The sequence below is a fragment of the Mandrillus leucophaeus genome, unplaced genomic scaffold (assembly GCF_000951045.1).
Source record: "Mandrillus leucophaeus isolate KB7577 unplaced genomic scaffold, Mleu.le_1.0 Scaffold4, whole genome shotgun sequence".
NCBI lineage: Eukaryota > Metazoa > Chordata > Mammalia > Primates > Cercopithecidae > Mandrillus > Mandrillus leucophaeus.
The window spans coordinates 12,954,401-12,970,284 of record NW_012104253.1 but is presented as its reverse complement, the minus strand read 5'-3'; the positions used below and the strand labels follow the sequence as shown (position 1 = coordinate 12,970,284).

Genomic DNA, 15,884 nt, shown 5'->3' with positions numbered 1-15,884 from the left:
TTTTCTTTTTTTTTGAGACAGAGTCTCTCTCTGTTGCCCAGGCTGGAGTGCAGTGGTGCGATCTCAGCTCATTGCAACCTCTGCCTCCCAGGTTCAAACCATTCTCCTGCCTTAGCCTCCTGAGTAGCTGGGGCTACAAGCGCGTGCCACTACACCTGGCTAATTTTTTTGTATTTTTAGTAGAGACAGGGTTTCACCATGTTAGCCAGGCTGGTCTCGCAGTCCTGACCTCAGGTGATCCACCTGTCTCGGCCTCCCAAAGCGCTGGGATTACAGGTGTGAGCCGCTGCACCTGGCCCCATCAATGCTTATTGACTCTGGACATAAGGTATCACTCTCTCCTCATCTTCCACAGAGTCCATTGCAAAAGATGGCATGCTAAGAGAATGCCCCTCACAAACACTCCAAAATCTCCTCTTCCTAGTCCTCAGAACCTGTGAATATGTTGGGTTACATGGCAAAGGGGAATTAAGGTAGCAGCTGGAATTAAGCTTACTAAGCAGCTGACCTTGAGATGGGGAGGTTTTCCTGGATTTTCTGGGTGGGCCCGATATATTCACAGGAGTTCTGAAAAGTAGAAGAAGAAGAGACTGATTGGTCAGAGAGATGCTACAACAGAAAAAGAAGAGATTCAAAGTGAGAAACACTTGACTTGCTGTGTTGGCTTTGAGGATGGAGGGAGGAGCTGCCAGCCAAAGAAAGCAGGAGGTTTCTAAAAGGTAGGAATTGCCCTCCACTGACAGTCAGCAAGGAAACAGAACCTCAGTCCTACAACCATAAGAAACTCAATTCTGCCAACAACCAGAAGGGAATAAAAGTCTCACTTAGAGCCTCCAGAAAAGCACACAGCCCTGCTGACACCTTAATTCTATTCTGGTGGAGACTCAATTCAAACTTCTGACCTACTGAACTGTAAAATCATACACTGGTGTTGTTTAAGCCCCTAAGTTGGTGGTAATTTGTTGCGGCAGCCCTAGGAAACACCAATCCAATAGAAACCTTCAAGAGAACAGAGATCAATTCTTCCACCCCTCTCAGTGCTTAGCTCAAGGCCAGGCACAAAGAAGGTGATCAATAAAAGGGCACCATTGACTTCAGTCATTCCATGTCACTGTGTTCTTCCATGGGCATGGCTAATCACTGAACAACAGAGAAAGAAATAGCCCTGCAACTGGGCTGAATGCCTTCACCCCAATGAAGGATCCGCAGTGGCTCATACCTAAACACTGTCCTGACTGGCGATCCAGGTCAAAGCCGTTCGTGCACTGTGCCTGCAGGGAAGGAGAGAGGAGAAACAGGCTAAGTCATTTCACACCATAGAAGTCTTATTGCTGCAACACAGAAAGTTGGGGAAATGGAGCAAAAAAGAAAGGCCTGCAAAATACCAATACCTGTATTATAACCCCTATTTGTTCTTCTAAAATTTTTCCTTACACTTATTTTACACTTAGAACTACTTTCTAAACTCCCCACACCAGGCCAGGCACAGTGGTTCATGCATGTAATCCCAGCACTTTGGGAGGCTGAAGAGGGAGGATTTCTTGAGCCCAGGAGTCTGAGACCAGCCTCAAGACCCCGTCTCTATGTTTTTAGAAAAACTTTATTAAAAAAATAAACTCCCTGCACCATTGCTTCATAGCTCCCATTTTTAGCAGACAGTTTTCAGGTTTTTTAATGCTCTAGTTATGAAGAGCAAGAGGAATCACATCTGCTGAGCCTAATGTGGCATGCTCCCTGTTCATCCCCTTTCTGGGAATGAATGAGACTGCTTTTAAGGGCGATGACTCTTTCTTTAGGTGCGACCTCACCTTCAAAGCGCCGAATATGAGTTATTTGCTCCCATGAAACCCTCTACCTGATTTTGATGTCTGTACATAAATAAAAGCTACACAGAGATACAGTCGGTTTTCTAAGAAAAGTTGAATTGAGTAAATTTCTCCATTTCAGTCTCAGCAAATCAATGACACAAAGATGCTTCCAGAAAGAGATAGACCTCAACAATCCCAGAGGGTTGTGGCTTTTACATACAACTTGAGCTACAAGTTTATGTACTTAAAAAAAAAAAAAAAGTGTTGGGTGGGCTGTTTGGGAAGCTCCCGGGGCCTGACATTTTCCAGGAACTCCCATCCCTGGCCTTTTCTACAGCTTCGGAGGTTGGGCTTCCCTGAGCTATTGGCTGATTTGGGGAGATGATAGATTTGGCCTGCACTCCCAGGAGAGGGTTCAGGGGTCCCAGGGAGTTGGGGCAAAGGAAGTGGAGCAGACGAGCCAGGAAGCTGTGCCGGGAAGCTGGGAGGCCAGGAGGCCCAGGTTCCAGTCCTGGCTGTCAAGGACTGGCATAGGTTCAAGTCTGCTGGACCAGGGCACAGCTTCAAATTCTCACTCTAGCCCCTACTCTCTGCGTAACTGTTCTATGCCTGTTTCCCCATGTGTAAAATGGGGGTATGTACATAGTTCAAAATGGTGGTAAGGACGATGTATGTTAATCTATATAAAGTGCCTAAAGTGCAGTAAACACAACCCTGAATCGCTGCCCTCAGGGCCTACCTGTCTTCATGTGTATGTCATGAGGCTGCCTTAGAAAACCCCAAGGTCTAAAATTCTTTGTTACTCTTCCCAAGATCCTTCCCATTGCCAGTGGCCTGAATATGCTTCAAAATTCTTAACATGAAGAGAGAAAATGCTCCCCTACCTGCCTGCAGCCCTCAGCCTGCTCAGAGATAGGGCTTCTCTCATTTCTTTCCCCAGCCAGAGCCGGAGAGGCCACTCAGGGTTTTCAGGAGGGATCTGCCCACATTTCAGGGCTGACACACAGGGGTCCATCTCTCCGGTTGCTTAAAATAAAGCCCAGGATGCTGCAAGCTTCCTCCAGAACCCCTAAGGCCCTGAGCCTGGCCTTGCCCACCCGCTTCTTACTCCTCTGAGGGGTTTCGGCCCAGCGATGGGCCCTCCTAGGTTTGGAGCCGAATTATGCAACACTGCATGCTGGGATGTTTGGGTAACCCCCACTTCCTCTCCCACCTCCTCCAAGAGGGGTGTGTCTGTGGCAGCACATGCAGACCCGTGGGGGTCCTCAGGTGCCACTGCCCAGAAATATTAGAGCATATTGTACTTTTCAACATTGAAGGTAGGTTGAGGCCTGCTGTGAGCGGCACAAATGAGGCCATGCAATCTGATTAAAAATGTATGCTGGGCTTGACACCTAGGTGATGAGTAGATGGGGGCAGCAAATCACCATGGCCCACGTTTACTTATGTAACAAACCTGCACATCCTGCACATGTACCCCAGAACTTATCATAAAATAAAATAGAAAAGAGTCTTGGACTGGGAGTCAGGAAACCGAGCACCAGCCCCAGCCTTGTCACTTACAAGTCATGCCACCTGGGCCGAGTCTCACTTTCTCTGAGCTTCCACTGTTAACCTCTGAGAATGAAGAGCTCAGATGAGGTCAACTGTAAAGCCGCTCCCACCTCCAGAACCCTAGGGTTCCATAACACAAGGCTGGACTCCCTCACCCTGGTTTTTAATACGCTTGTAGATATTTTTTCAAAATAAAAATCTTACCTGTGCATTCCCAGGGCTTGGAAGACAGAGAGCCAGAATGGTAACAGTGAGTATCCTGTGGAGGTGAAAAGTCGAATATAAATGCCCAAGGCAGATTCAGGTCTAGGGGAGTGTGGGTTGCATGTGGCCCGTGACGTGTAACAGAGATATCACCTTGGGCTTGTATGGGGGGGTGTGCTCCAGGGAGGTCATGGTGATTCCAGACACCCCAACTACCCAAGCAGAACCACACCTCTTCTACCTGCCTCCTACATTGGGATAATGTGTTAGATCACACTTTTTAATAAAGGGTTTGGCTGCTTCAAAAAAAAAAAAAAGGCTAAGGTCAGGTGCAGTGGCTTACACTTGTAATCCAGGCAGGAGGATTGCTTGAACCCGGGAGTTTGAGACAAGCCTGGGCAACATGGTGAAACCCCATTTCTACAAAATTAAAAAAAAAATTAACTGGGCATGATGGCATGCACCTAAAGTCCCATCTACTCGGGAGGCTGAGGTGGGGAGGATCACCTGAGCCCAGGGGGTTTGAGGCTGCAGTGAGCTGAGATTATACCACTATGCTCCAGCCTGGGTGACAGAGCGAAACCTTGTCCTCCCCCCACCACAAGAAAAGCTAAAACCTCCCACTATGGTATTAACCAATTCCTTGGTCTTTATTCTTTATGCGAGATGTGCTTGACTTTTGAACATCTTTATGCTGAAATGATTACAGAGTGAATAAACCATCATCGTGCCCCCAAACAATGAAAGGAAAAGAAAGTGAGAACATGAGGCACTTTGAGTGGCACCAAAGAAAGGTGTCATAGGAAGTCACTTAACCAGAGCATTGAGTCCACATGCGTGAAAATCCCCCGTCAGTGGATGGGTTGGGGTGGCCCAGTCCCCTGAAGAGTGTGGCCTGCGGGAACCGCTGCCAGCAAGTCCTGATGAAGGAAAGGACTCAGGGAACCTGTGCAGCCCGGGGAAAACGAAACCCACAGAAAAATAGGAGGAGGAGTTACAAACCCAGGGGTCAGCTCTGCCATGCACAAGCCAGTGATGCTCTGGGAGCCTGCAACTCTGCCCTTCGCCACGCACAGGCTTTAATCCAGTAAGATTGTGGCCAGCAAGATTGCTTTAAAAATATAAAATCTGGCCAGGCGCGGTGGCTCTCGCCTGTAATCCCAGCACTTTGGGAGGCTGAGGCAGGAAGATCACCTGAGGTCAGGAGTTCGAGACCAGCCTGGCCAACATGGTGAAACCTTGTCTCTCTACTAAAAATACAAAAATTTGCCAGGCATGGTGGCACATGCTCTGAGACAGAGTGAGACTCTGCTTAAAAAATAAAAATAAAATAAAAATACAAAATCTCTACTACTACACACTGATGAGGCTATTAAAAAATGGAAAAGAGCAAGCGTTAGGAAGGATATGGAGAAAGTGAAACCCCTGTGCACTGTTGGTGTAAATATGGTACAGTCTCTATGGAAAATAGTAGGATGACTCCCAAAACACTAAACATAGAATTTCCATGTGATCCAGCCATTCTACTTCTAGGTATATACCCTCAAAAATTAAAAGCAGGGACTTGAACAGGTATTTGTAAACCTGTGTCCATAGCAGCATTATTCACAATAGCCTAAAGGTGGACACGGTCCTTTGATGGATATGTGAATAAACAAAATGTAGTCTGTACATACAAGGGAATATTATTCAGTCTTAAAAAGGAAGGAAATTCTGACATATGCTACAATATGAATGAACCCTGAGGGCATTATGTTAAGTGAAAAAAGCCACTCATAAAAAAGACAAAGGCTGCTTGGGTCCACTTATACGAGGCACCTAGTGTAGTCAAAATTACAGAGACAAAAAGTGGAATGGTGGTAACCAGGGGCTAGTGGGAGGGGAAGATGGGGAATTGTTGTTTAATAGGTATGGAGATTCAGTCGTGCAAGGTGAAGAGTTCTGGAGATTGCACAGCAACGTGAATGCATTTAACACTACTGAACTAGACTTTTCAAAATGGTTATGGTAGAAAAAAGTACAAAATCAGGCCGGGCACAGTGGCTCATGCCTCTAATGCCAGCACTTTGGGAGACTGAGGTGGGTGGATCACCTGAGGTCAGGAGTTTGAGACCAGCCGGGGCAACATGGTGAAACCCCGTCTCTACTAAAAATACAAAAATTAGCCGGCCGTGGTGGCAGGCGCCTGTAGTCCCAGCTACTCGGGAGGCCAAGAAGAAGAATCACTTGAACCCAGGAGGCAGAGGTTGCAATGAGCCGAGATTTCACCACTGCACTTCAGCCTGGGAGACAGCGAGACTCCATCTCAAAAATAAAAATAAAAAAATAAAATCTATGCAAAAACAGAGCTTTATGTAGTACTATTATTCAGTTCAACAGCGGTTTATCCAAGCAACTACTGCTTGTGGGTGTGGATGCTAGACAGAGGAGCTACAGAAACAACCAGTATCCTTGAGAACCAGTTGGAGAGCCACGACAATGTCTATACAGCTTGGCAAGGGCATGGAAAGAAATACCTATTGGGTGCCATGACAACCAGGCTGTGGGTAGCGACAAGACTTCCTGGAGAAGGTGATCTTGAAGGCTTCTTCAATAGAGCAGTGAACCTGGGGACATGGCTGAATTCTGTGGCCCGTTACTACAAACGTGCACTGCAACAACATAATCCCTCCCTTTCAGGACACATGGCTTATCTGAATCAGCAACCCTGGGTATTAGAGGACCTGGAATTAAGGTTACATCCAGAGGGAATAGGGCCCTGATGTCATCTTAGGAGATGCAAGGCCATTTCCTTTATCTAGTCCCCAATCCAAAAAATAAGGACGCTGAGAGTCCACAAGTTTTCATCTAAGTGCCTGGGTGAGCCAGATTCTAGAACACTGGAGACAGCTCTGACCTTATAAAGTGAAGAGCCAAATCCCAGGGCTTTTTGATATTTGCCATGGCCAGATTTATATCTGGAAGGAATGAAAGAACAATAACAAATTTATTTTCCAGTCTGTATATTATGAATTTCAATGTTTTCCTGTTTCTTCACATGAAGTTTCCTTTCAGTTGGTTATAAAACCCTGTCTCGTTTATGTTGGAGACAGAACAGGCTGACTGCAACACAGTGGACTTCAAGAGCTAGTGGCAAAGGCATGCTAACCCCATTTTCCCCTCACTCCCCACAGCCCCATTCCCTTTGGCTAGAGGCAGCCCCGGGACAGGTCTTGCCTCAAGCCCAGCCTCCTGGAAGAGCCACAGCTGAGTCCTGGAGGCCAAACAGGTTCCAGGCTAATAGGATTTTCCTAAAATGAAAGAATACCCAAGCACTTACTGCCTCACAGCATCATGAACAGCTGCACCTTGTGATTAAAAAAAAAAAAAAAAAGACCTAGAAACTCCAAAAACGAACTAACTATAAGAACAGCTGGGGGGAGGCAGGTTGGTGCTCATAACTGGTCCTGGGAACTTTCTAAAGCAGGTGGGTTCACTCGTTTTGTGCCTCAGCCTAAAACACAAGGAAAGCCGGAGAGACCAACCAAATACCAGGACTGCCTGTCACAGAAGTGCTGGTCCCCAATCCAGGATGACATTGTTACAGCTTAGTTTTCAGCACACACACACACACACATACACACACAACCCACAGACACGTACATGCACACACAAGGTTAATTTGTTCAAAGCAGTATGTTTTCAAGAACTCGCTGAATAAAGACTGTGGGTGTCATCTAGGTAAAGTTCTCCAAGACTTAAGGATTACTTAGCTGGAATTGCAATTTCCTTAAAGAATAGCAAAACATTTGCTTACATGTATCTCTGTCTGAAGTTCCCACTTCTCATTGGCTTGAAACTTCTGTGAGAATCCCACACAGACATAGAGCAAATCCAGCCCCGCGATGTTTAGCTGGCCCGTCTGCTTGTCTATCAGCCGATGCGGCACAGTACTTGCTAGTGAACTAGTAATTGGCCTCCCGAAATTTAAAAAAATATATACACGAATCCCTTAAAACGACAAAGTTGCTGCCCTTTCCAAAAAAGAAAGAGGAATGAAGCGCTGAGAATTTCGCAGCCCTCTCTGATGCTGACTTTTGAAACTGTATTAGAAAATACCCACTCCCAAAAGAACCCTTCAAGATGGAAATTACAGAGGCGCAGCTTTTTATAATTAACAATATCATTGCATCACTAGCTCATGCCTTCTCCAATATCCTGACACCGCCTGAATCACAGCCATAACCAGTTTCCACCCATCGGATTTTCAGCAAGGTTTCCAGACCCTGGAGAAAGAAAAGTCCAGCGCCGAGAACCCACCTTTTTATTCCTGGCATGTCCAAGACGCGCGAGGAGGAGATGCGAAGGCGAGAAGAAAGCTCGCGGGCGGGACCCCCGGAGGAGCTCGGGCACGTCGGCCTCCTCTGGGCCCTCGGGGCTCGCGGGCGTTTTATTCCAGAGGGGCCGAGCGAGTCGTGGAGAGGACACGGGGAGAGCGCCAGGGTCCTCCGAGCCACTGCAGAGCCCGCAGCGCAAGCACCTGGTTTTGCTTAGCCCTCTTCAGTAATTCAGCATTAAACCAATTGGAGGAGGAATGTTAAAAATGAACACTTCATTTTCTAAGTATGTTAAACAATGCAAATGGGGCCTCCGTCTGGACACAGCTGGTTCAGATTACAGCGCTCACCAACTGGCTAGACTCCTCACAACAATCTTGGGGCGTCTGCCAGGGCCCAGTGCTCGGCGCTGGGAGGAGAGCCCTTCCCCGGCCGGGCTCGGCTGCGAGCGCCCGGGCAGGAGGCGAGGGGCGGGCGCGCGCAGGGGTGCGGGGGGCTGGGAGGGCCCGGGCCCCTTGACCTTCCCACCCAGGGGCGGGGCGGGTCTGGCAGCGCGGCCCGGCGGGGAGGGGCGTGCACGCCCGCGCTGCGTGGCACGGGGACCCGCGGGAACGTTGTCGCCTCCGGAAGGAAAGGGACTTGAACTCACGACCCACGCAGCTCCAGGGACTAGAAACTCATGATCGATTGGGAAACCAGAACCTGCTAAGCAGAGGCTTGGGGCGAGTCACGGGAGAGTCGCGATCTTCCCGAAGAAGGGGTGGGGAGCAGCGGGGTAGGGAGGAGGAGGAGGATGGAATCCCGCTGGTGCGAATTCCAGACTTCAGCTTGTGCAATGCAAGTCTTAGGACGCTTTTCTCTCCCTGCCCTCCTCTCCTGATTCTCCCTGGCATTTTCTCGCTTTCTGCCCTGGCTCGAAAGTGATTTTAACAAGTTAAACGGTGATTTGAAGAAGGGACAGTCCGGAAAAGCAGAATGGTGGAAACAGCACATAAGACATGTTAAGTCCTTTGCGTTCATTCTAGTGGAGGCTTCAACTGATTTCTTTTTCCTGTTTTGTTTTTTGTTTTTTCTTTCAAGCCATTGGAGAACTTTGGTCAATGAAATCTTACAGAAGGCAGTCACTCTATAAAACGCCAGTGGATTGACTGTGGCCTATCCCATGTGCTTCCACTTGCATCTTCTACCTGCAGCCCAAAAGCCCTGACCCAGGTCCCCTGTCCTCAACACCACTCTAAGCAGTAGGAATAATCATCTCCATGTTATTGGAGGTGAAGATAAGAGAGGTTAGGTAACTTCCCCATAGTCACACAGCTATTCATTGGTACAGCTGAGCCTCTGAAGTCTACATATTCAGCCTTCCCTAAGGCATTTTTGGGGGTAAGTAAATGGAATTCTACTCAAAGGAGAATAACAGAATGTGGATAGTTGTTGAAGCTGTGTCCATTATACTAGTCTAGTCTATTTTCTGTGTATGTGTTTGAAATTTCCTATAAAACACTTTTTAAAATACCTTATGTTTATATGGTTGTTCATCCCCCATTGTTTGTAAAAGCAAAAGATTATAAACACCTTTAAGGTTGATCAGCAAGGCACCAATAGGGTTAAATAAAGTAAGGGGCTTCCAAAGGGACTATTGTGCAACCAATTAAAACCTAGACACATAAGAGTCCACATTGGACGACTCCATTTATATAAAATTCAAAGTCAGATAGTGACTGGGAGGGGGCCTAGCCCCTTCTGGGTGCTGGTAATAATCTAATTATTGATCTGGATGCTGGTTATGTAGGGATGTGTACACTTAATATTTGTGAAGTCTTACGTATGTTATACTTATTTTGAAAGACTGAAACAGCTCCGTATGCACTGATATTGAAGGATTTCCAATATATTTTGTGGGTCAAAACAGTAGAATATTGGTAATTTCACATAGATTGATCTAATATAGTAATAAATGTAAAAAGTAAGCTGCAGAACTGTATGCAAAGCATGCCATCATTTGCGGGGAAAAAAAAATAAATACATAAGTTCTTGCTTGTACACGTACAGAAAAGATATCACCTGAAGGATGCATGAGAAACCATGAGTATTATTGGTCTTCACTCAGGCTGCCATAACAGAATACCATAGACTGGGTGGCTTATGCAATAACATTTATCTCTCCCAGTTCTGGAGGCTGGAAGTCTAAGATCAGGGTGTGGGCATGGCCGGGTTCCCATGAGGGTCCTCTCCTGGTTGCAGATGGCTGTCTTCTCACTATGTCCTCACATGATGAAGAGAGGGAGACTGGTGTTCCTTTTTTGAGATGGAGTCTCCCTCTGTCACCCAGGCTGGAGTGTGGTGGCGTAATCTCAGTTCACTGCAACCTCTACCTCCTAAGTTCAAACGATTCTCCTGCTTCAGCCTCCCAAGTAGCTAGGATTATAGGCACGCACCACCATGCCTGGCTAATTTGTGTATTTTTAGTAGAGATGGGGTTTTGCCATGTTGGCCAGGCTGGTCTTGAACTCCTGGGCTCAGGCAATCCACGGGCCTTGGCCTCCCAAAATGCTAAGATTACAGGCATGAGCAACCACGCCTGGCCAGAAACTGGGGTTCCTTTTATAAGGGCACTGGTCTCATTCATGGGGGCTTCACCCTCATGATCTAATCACCTTCTGAAGGCCTCATCTCCTAGAACCATCACCTTGGGGATTCAGATTTCAACATATGAATCTGGGGGTTTAAACATGTGGTCTGTAACCGTCTCCTAGGAGGGAAACTGGGCAGACAATTGGAGAATAGATAGGAGAGGAAAATTAGCTCCTTATTGCTCACTTTTTGGTATAACTTGAATTTTGTGCCTTGTACCTGTATTATCTATTCAAAATATGAGTAATATTCAAAATAATAAAACAAAATATCTGATGTAGAACTAGTTGTGGGGGTAGGGAGAGTGTTAAGGGACTCAGTCCATTCACCTCGCAGATACTGTCAACCTTCCTGAAGAACAGGGAAGCAGAGGAAATCAATATACCCGTTTCCTACATAAGTAAATTGAAACCATCGGAAGCAAAACTGTCCCGGGACCCATCTTGGATGAGAGATTGTTTCCATCTTAAAACTGTAGGGTTGGAAAGGGGAGAAAACGAAGACTGCCATAAAACACTTGGGTCTGAGTCTTGGTTTTGCCTCCTACCCTCTTGACATCTCAGTTTTCTCATCTGCAAGATGGCGATGATAACATCTCTCAGGGTTGTCGCAGGAATGAAATAAAAGTTATCCTTTTGATTTTCACTGTGTCCACATTCCCATTCCCTACACAATGCCCTCCAAAATATCCTTGATAAATAGTAAATTACCCACTTCCGTGGACAAGGAAATCACAGCCTTACAAAAGAGCCCATCTCACTATTGAATAGCTCACATTGTTAGAAAATTCTCTCTTCAGTTGAACCCAAATCCACTTCCCTGTATGTAATTACCGTTCATGGAATCTAATTCTCCCTTCTAAAGCCAGGACCCCCTCCCCCACTTGGAAACAACAAGCATCCTATTACCCTTCCACTCATTGCCCGCGCTACTATTCATTCTCATCTACAGGCTGAACATCCCAGGGATTTTCAACTGGTCCTTATGTGCCCCAAGACCCGGAGGCAGCCTGTCTATCTCCTCTGGCAGTTTCCGCCTCCTGGTTCATACTGAATTTGCACCAACAAAAACAACTTGTAATGCACAGGCTACGTAACTGCGTCTTCTCTGCCCTGTACTTGGACTGCAAATTCTTTTTAAGCAAGAACAAGGTTTTACATATGTCCTTATTACATTTTTATTCACTGTTTAAGATCTTTCTTTCGGCCAGGCGTGGTGGCTCACACCTGTAATCCCAGCACTCTGGGAGGCTGAGGTGGGCGGATCATGAAGTCAGGAGATGGAGACTATTCTGGTCAACATGGTAAAACCCCGTCTACTAAAACTACAAAAATTAGCTGGGTGTGGTGGCATGCACCTGTAATCCTAGCTACTCAGGAGGCTGAGGCAGGAGGATTGCTCGAACCCAGGAGGCAGAGGTTGCAGTGAGCTGAGATCTCGCCACTGCACTCTAGCCTGACGACAGAGTGAGACTCTGTCAAAAAACAAAAAAAGATATTTCTCTCAACATGAATTGTTGTCTAAAGTACTAAATGTCACTCTCAGCTTTGACAGCTACAGAGCTGCTGAATGTGACTTCTTTGACTTTATCACAGTTATCAATAAAAATGCTATCGGGAGGGCGGGTGTGGTGGCTCATGCCTCTAATCCCAGCACCTTGGGAGGCCGAGGCAGGCGGATCACCTGAGGTCAGGAGTTTGAGACCTAAAAATAATACAAAATAATACTAATACTACTAATAATACAAAAATTAGCCAGGCATGGTGGTGCATGCCTGTAATCCCAGCTACTAGGGAGGCTGAAGCAGGAGAATTGCTTCAACCTGGGAGGTGGAGGTTGCAGTGAGCTGAGATTGCGCCATTGCTCTCCAGCCTGGGCAACAAGAGCAAAACTCTGTCTGGAAATAAAACATAAATAAATGTTAGCGGGACAGTCAGAGTGAAGCAATCCACCCAGATTGGCACTAATCCCTTCTCTTTCTTCACTATTTTGGGGTCACTGCTCATCGTCTGACTCCAGGCGAGACCATCTTCTCTCACAAAAGAGCCAGTCTTACTATTGAACATCTCTAATTATTAGAAAGTTCTTTCTTGAGCTGAACCCAGATCTGCTTCCCTGTATGTAACTAACATCCATGGATTCTAATTCTCCCCTCTGCAGGGACAGGTTCCTCCCTCTTCTACATAACAAGCTGCCTATCCATTAAAATGGTTCCCCGTGTCCACAAAGACTTTGTGAGACACTTTGTCAAGTGATCTGCTAACATCAAAACACATGTTACCTATAGCATTTCCTGACCTAGCAAGTCTATTTTAAAAAGGAAAAAGCTTCCTCTGGCATGAACAGCTAAATAACCCTTGCTGGCTTCCAGAGATCATCGCTTTCTTTTCAAAGTGTTTTTGCTGGGCCAGGCACAGTGGCTCCTGCCTGTAATCCCAGCCTTTGGGAGGCTGAGGCAGGCGGATCACCTGAGGTCAGGAGTTTGAGACCAGCCTGGCCAACATGGTGAAACCCTCCTGTCTCTACTGAAAATACAAAACTTAGCCAGGCGTGGTGGCGTGCAGCCTAGTCCCAGCTACTTGGGAGCCTGCGGCAGAAAAATCGTTTGAACCTGGGAGGCAGAAGTTGCAGTGAACCAAGATTGCACCACTGCACTCCAGCCTCGGCGACATTTGCAAAATGGGAATCCTATCATCTGCTCCACCTCCTGTCATCAGAATCAAACACAATCAAAACTATAAAACAACTTTACAAAATGCAGATTGGAGTATCAATGTAAGAGGTTATCATCCGCTGAATGAGATCTTCCTGGTTCCAATGAAGCTCAATTTCTTCACTTTGTCACTGTGGGTTGAAAGACAAATAAGCAATTTTATTTTTTTGTAAAGCAATATGTCAAATTGGCGGAAAACTCACAAAATTATAGATTGAATGATATATGTTGACTATTAATATTAAATCAGAGCTGGGCAACGTGGCACATGCCTGTAATCCCAGCAACTCGGGGGGTTTAGGCAGGAGGATTGCTTGAGGCTAGGGGTTCGAGACTAGCCTGGGCAACACGATGAAACCCTTGTCTCTATAAAACATTTTAAAACTTAGCCAGGCATGGTAGTGTGTGCCTGTAGTCCCAGCTACTCACTAGGCTGAGGCAGGAAGATTGCTTGAACCCAGGAGGCCAAGGCTGCAGTAAGTCATGGGTATTCTACTGCACTCCAGCCTGGACGACACAGCAAGACCCTGTCTCAATAATAAACAAAACTTTTATTTTTTTACTGTCCAAAAATAATTATATTGTAATGCCTTTTTATGAGCAAATGCAAAATAGGGAGAGGGTCATTATTGAATGTCTATGATTATGTTAGACGCTACAGCTTCTCTCCTTTGACCCCCACAATAACCCTGTGAAATAGGAAACCCTCCGTTTTGTGGATAAACAGGTGCAGGAACATTGGGGCCATGCAGATAATCAGGGGTCCAAACTCCAGGCCTCACCAGCCTGTTGGATTCTAGAGCCTTCCTTCCTTCCAGTTTACCAAGCCTGCTTTCTCTACTCACAGCTTCCCTGGCTACTTTCCTCCCTGTCTCAGCCCCGCAGGAATATTCCAGAACTCCATGGGCCCTTCCATCATTGCTCTGTCTCGCTCTCTCTCCTTTTTCTGAACACTAGTAAAGCCTTTGGTTTCATATATTATCCAAACTTGGCCCCAAACAGTCAGAAAACTAAAATGACAGCCAACACCTGAGTTCAGCATTGGGCAGAGGCTCCACCCCACTGTTCCGCCCGTCCTGCCGTTGGGGAGTGGGGGAATGTCTGTTGTTCCTGATGCCCCCAGAGGCTTCCTCTCTCCTCCTCCCTTGGTCAGACTTCTCACTGAGTACTTGTCTCAGCCTCCTCCTCACTACCTAGTCCCACCTTAACCCTCTAAAATCTGGCTAAGTTCCCACCATTCACCCACATAATGCTCCCTAAGTTGCCTAGTGATTCCTCCTGGCCAAACACAGTGCTCTTTTCTCCACCTCTAATTGTTCCTGTGTCTCTAATTGATGATGCATCTTCTCTCTTTCATCCATGGCTTTAAGTTTTCCTGAGTGTTTACCCCTACTTTTTTTTTTTTTTTTTTAAGCGACAGGGTCTCACTCTGTCACCCAGGCTGAAGTGCAGTGAATTATCATAGTTCATTGTAACGTCAAACTCCTGGGTTCAAGGGATCCTCCTGCCTCAATCTCTGGAGTAGTTGGGACTACAGGTGTGCACCACTATGCCTGGTTAATTTTTAAATTTTTTTTAGAGATAGGGTCTCGCTATGTTGCCCAGGCTGGTCTCAAACTTCTGACCTCAAGCAATCCTCCCATCTCGGTCTCCCCAAATGCTGGGATTACAGGCATGAGCTGCTGAGCCTGGCCTTTCCCTCTATAATTCTGATCACACACTTTTTTTTTTTTTTTTTTGGAGATGGAGTCTCCCTCTGTTGCCCAGGCTGGAGTGCAGTGGTGTAATCTCGACTCACTGCAACCTCCGCCTCCTGGGTTCAAGCAATTCTCCTGCCTCAGCCTCCTGAGTAGCTGGGATTACAGGCGCCAAGCACCACGCCCAGCTAATTTTTGTATTTTTTTAGTAGAGATGAGGTTTTGCCATGTTACCCAAGCTAGTCTTGAACTCCTGACCTGAAGTGATCCACCTGCCTCGGCCTCCCAAAGTGCTGGGATTATAGGCGTGAGCCACAGTGCCCGGCCTGTACTTTAATGTAACCAACTGGTTTGAGAATGTCAGGATTTTCTAGACATACCTGGAATTTCCAGGAAATTCAGCAAATCATTAAAACACCTGGGCTTTTCTTATTGTTTTCGCTGACTGTGGTTTTGACATATAACCATGTGCAAAATGTGGGCTCTGTCCTAAAGACTTCAGGCAAGCAGACTCTGCCGGGGAGCCCCAGAGCTGTGCTCAGAAACTGGTAATGACCTTCTTTCATCTGCCGTCTCTGTTTTGTTCTTGTCAATTTGTTTTCTGACATTTAATATGGATTGAGATTTTGGGCAACCCTAACATATTTACTGTGACTGTAAAAGGGTATGATGGTCCATTTACCTCATTTCCTACTTACAGTCCACATTAGACCGTATTAGTGGCTCCCAGATTCTTGAACGTACCAGACTAGTAAAGTCAACCACCTTGAAATTGGAGAGAATAATATTAGGTGCCAATTTTTAATTTTGCCAGTAAAAACAAAAGAAAATACAACCATGATATATCACATCATCATATTTCATAAGAGAAAGAACTTTTAATACCACATGTAGGAGGGACAGGATCTCATAGCTTGAATGTTTGGTCTTGAAGACAGTTAAGACTCTTAAAACCGAGGTT

General features: G+C 46.3%; 1 protein-coding gene across 3 annotated transcripts in view; it reads right to left on the bottom strand.

Moving 5' to 3' along the window:
* The window catches only part of FBLN5 (fibulin 5), an 84,802-nt gene extending 76,161 nt beyond the window's left edge, over positions 1-8,641 (bottom strand). The window contains exons 1-4 of one of the 3 annotated variants that reach the window (XM_011991777.1): positions 8,589-8,641; positions 7,866-8,103; positions 3,567-3,621; positions 1,220-1,271 (exon numbers count right to left, since the gene is read on the bottom strand). In XM_011991777.1, coding sequence (XP_011847167.1) covers positions 1,220-1,271; positions 3,567-3,621; positions 7,866-7,882 — 124 coding nt within the window. In that variant the 5' untranslated portion in view covers positions 7,883-8,103; positions 8,589-8,641. Of the gene's footprint in view, positions 1-1,219; positions 1,272-3,566; positions 3,622-7,362; positions 7,728-7,865; positions 8,474-8,588 lie in introns of those variants that run through there. The other 2 variants (XM_011991776.1, XM_011991775.1) reach the window with 2 other exon arrangements.
* Positions 8,642-15,884: the final 7,243 nt, after the last annotated feature.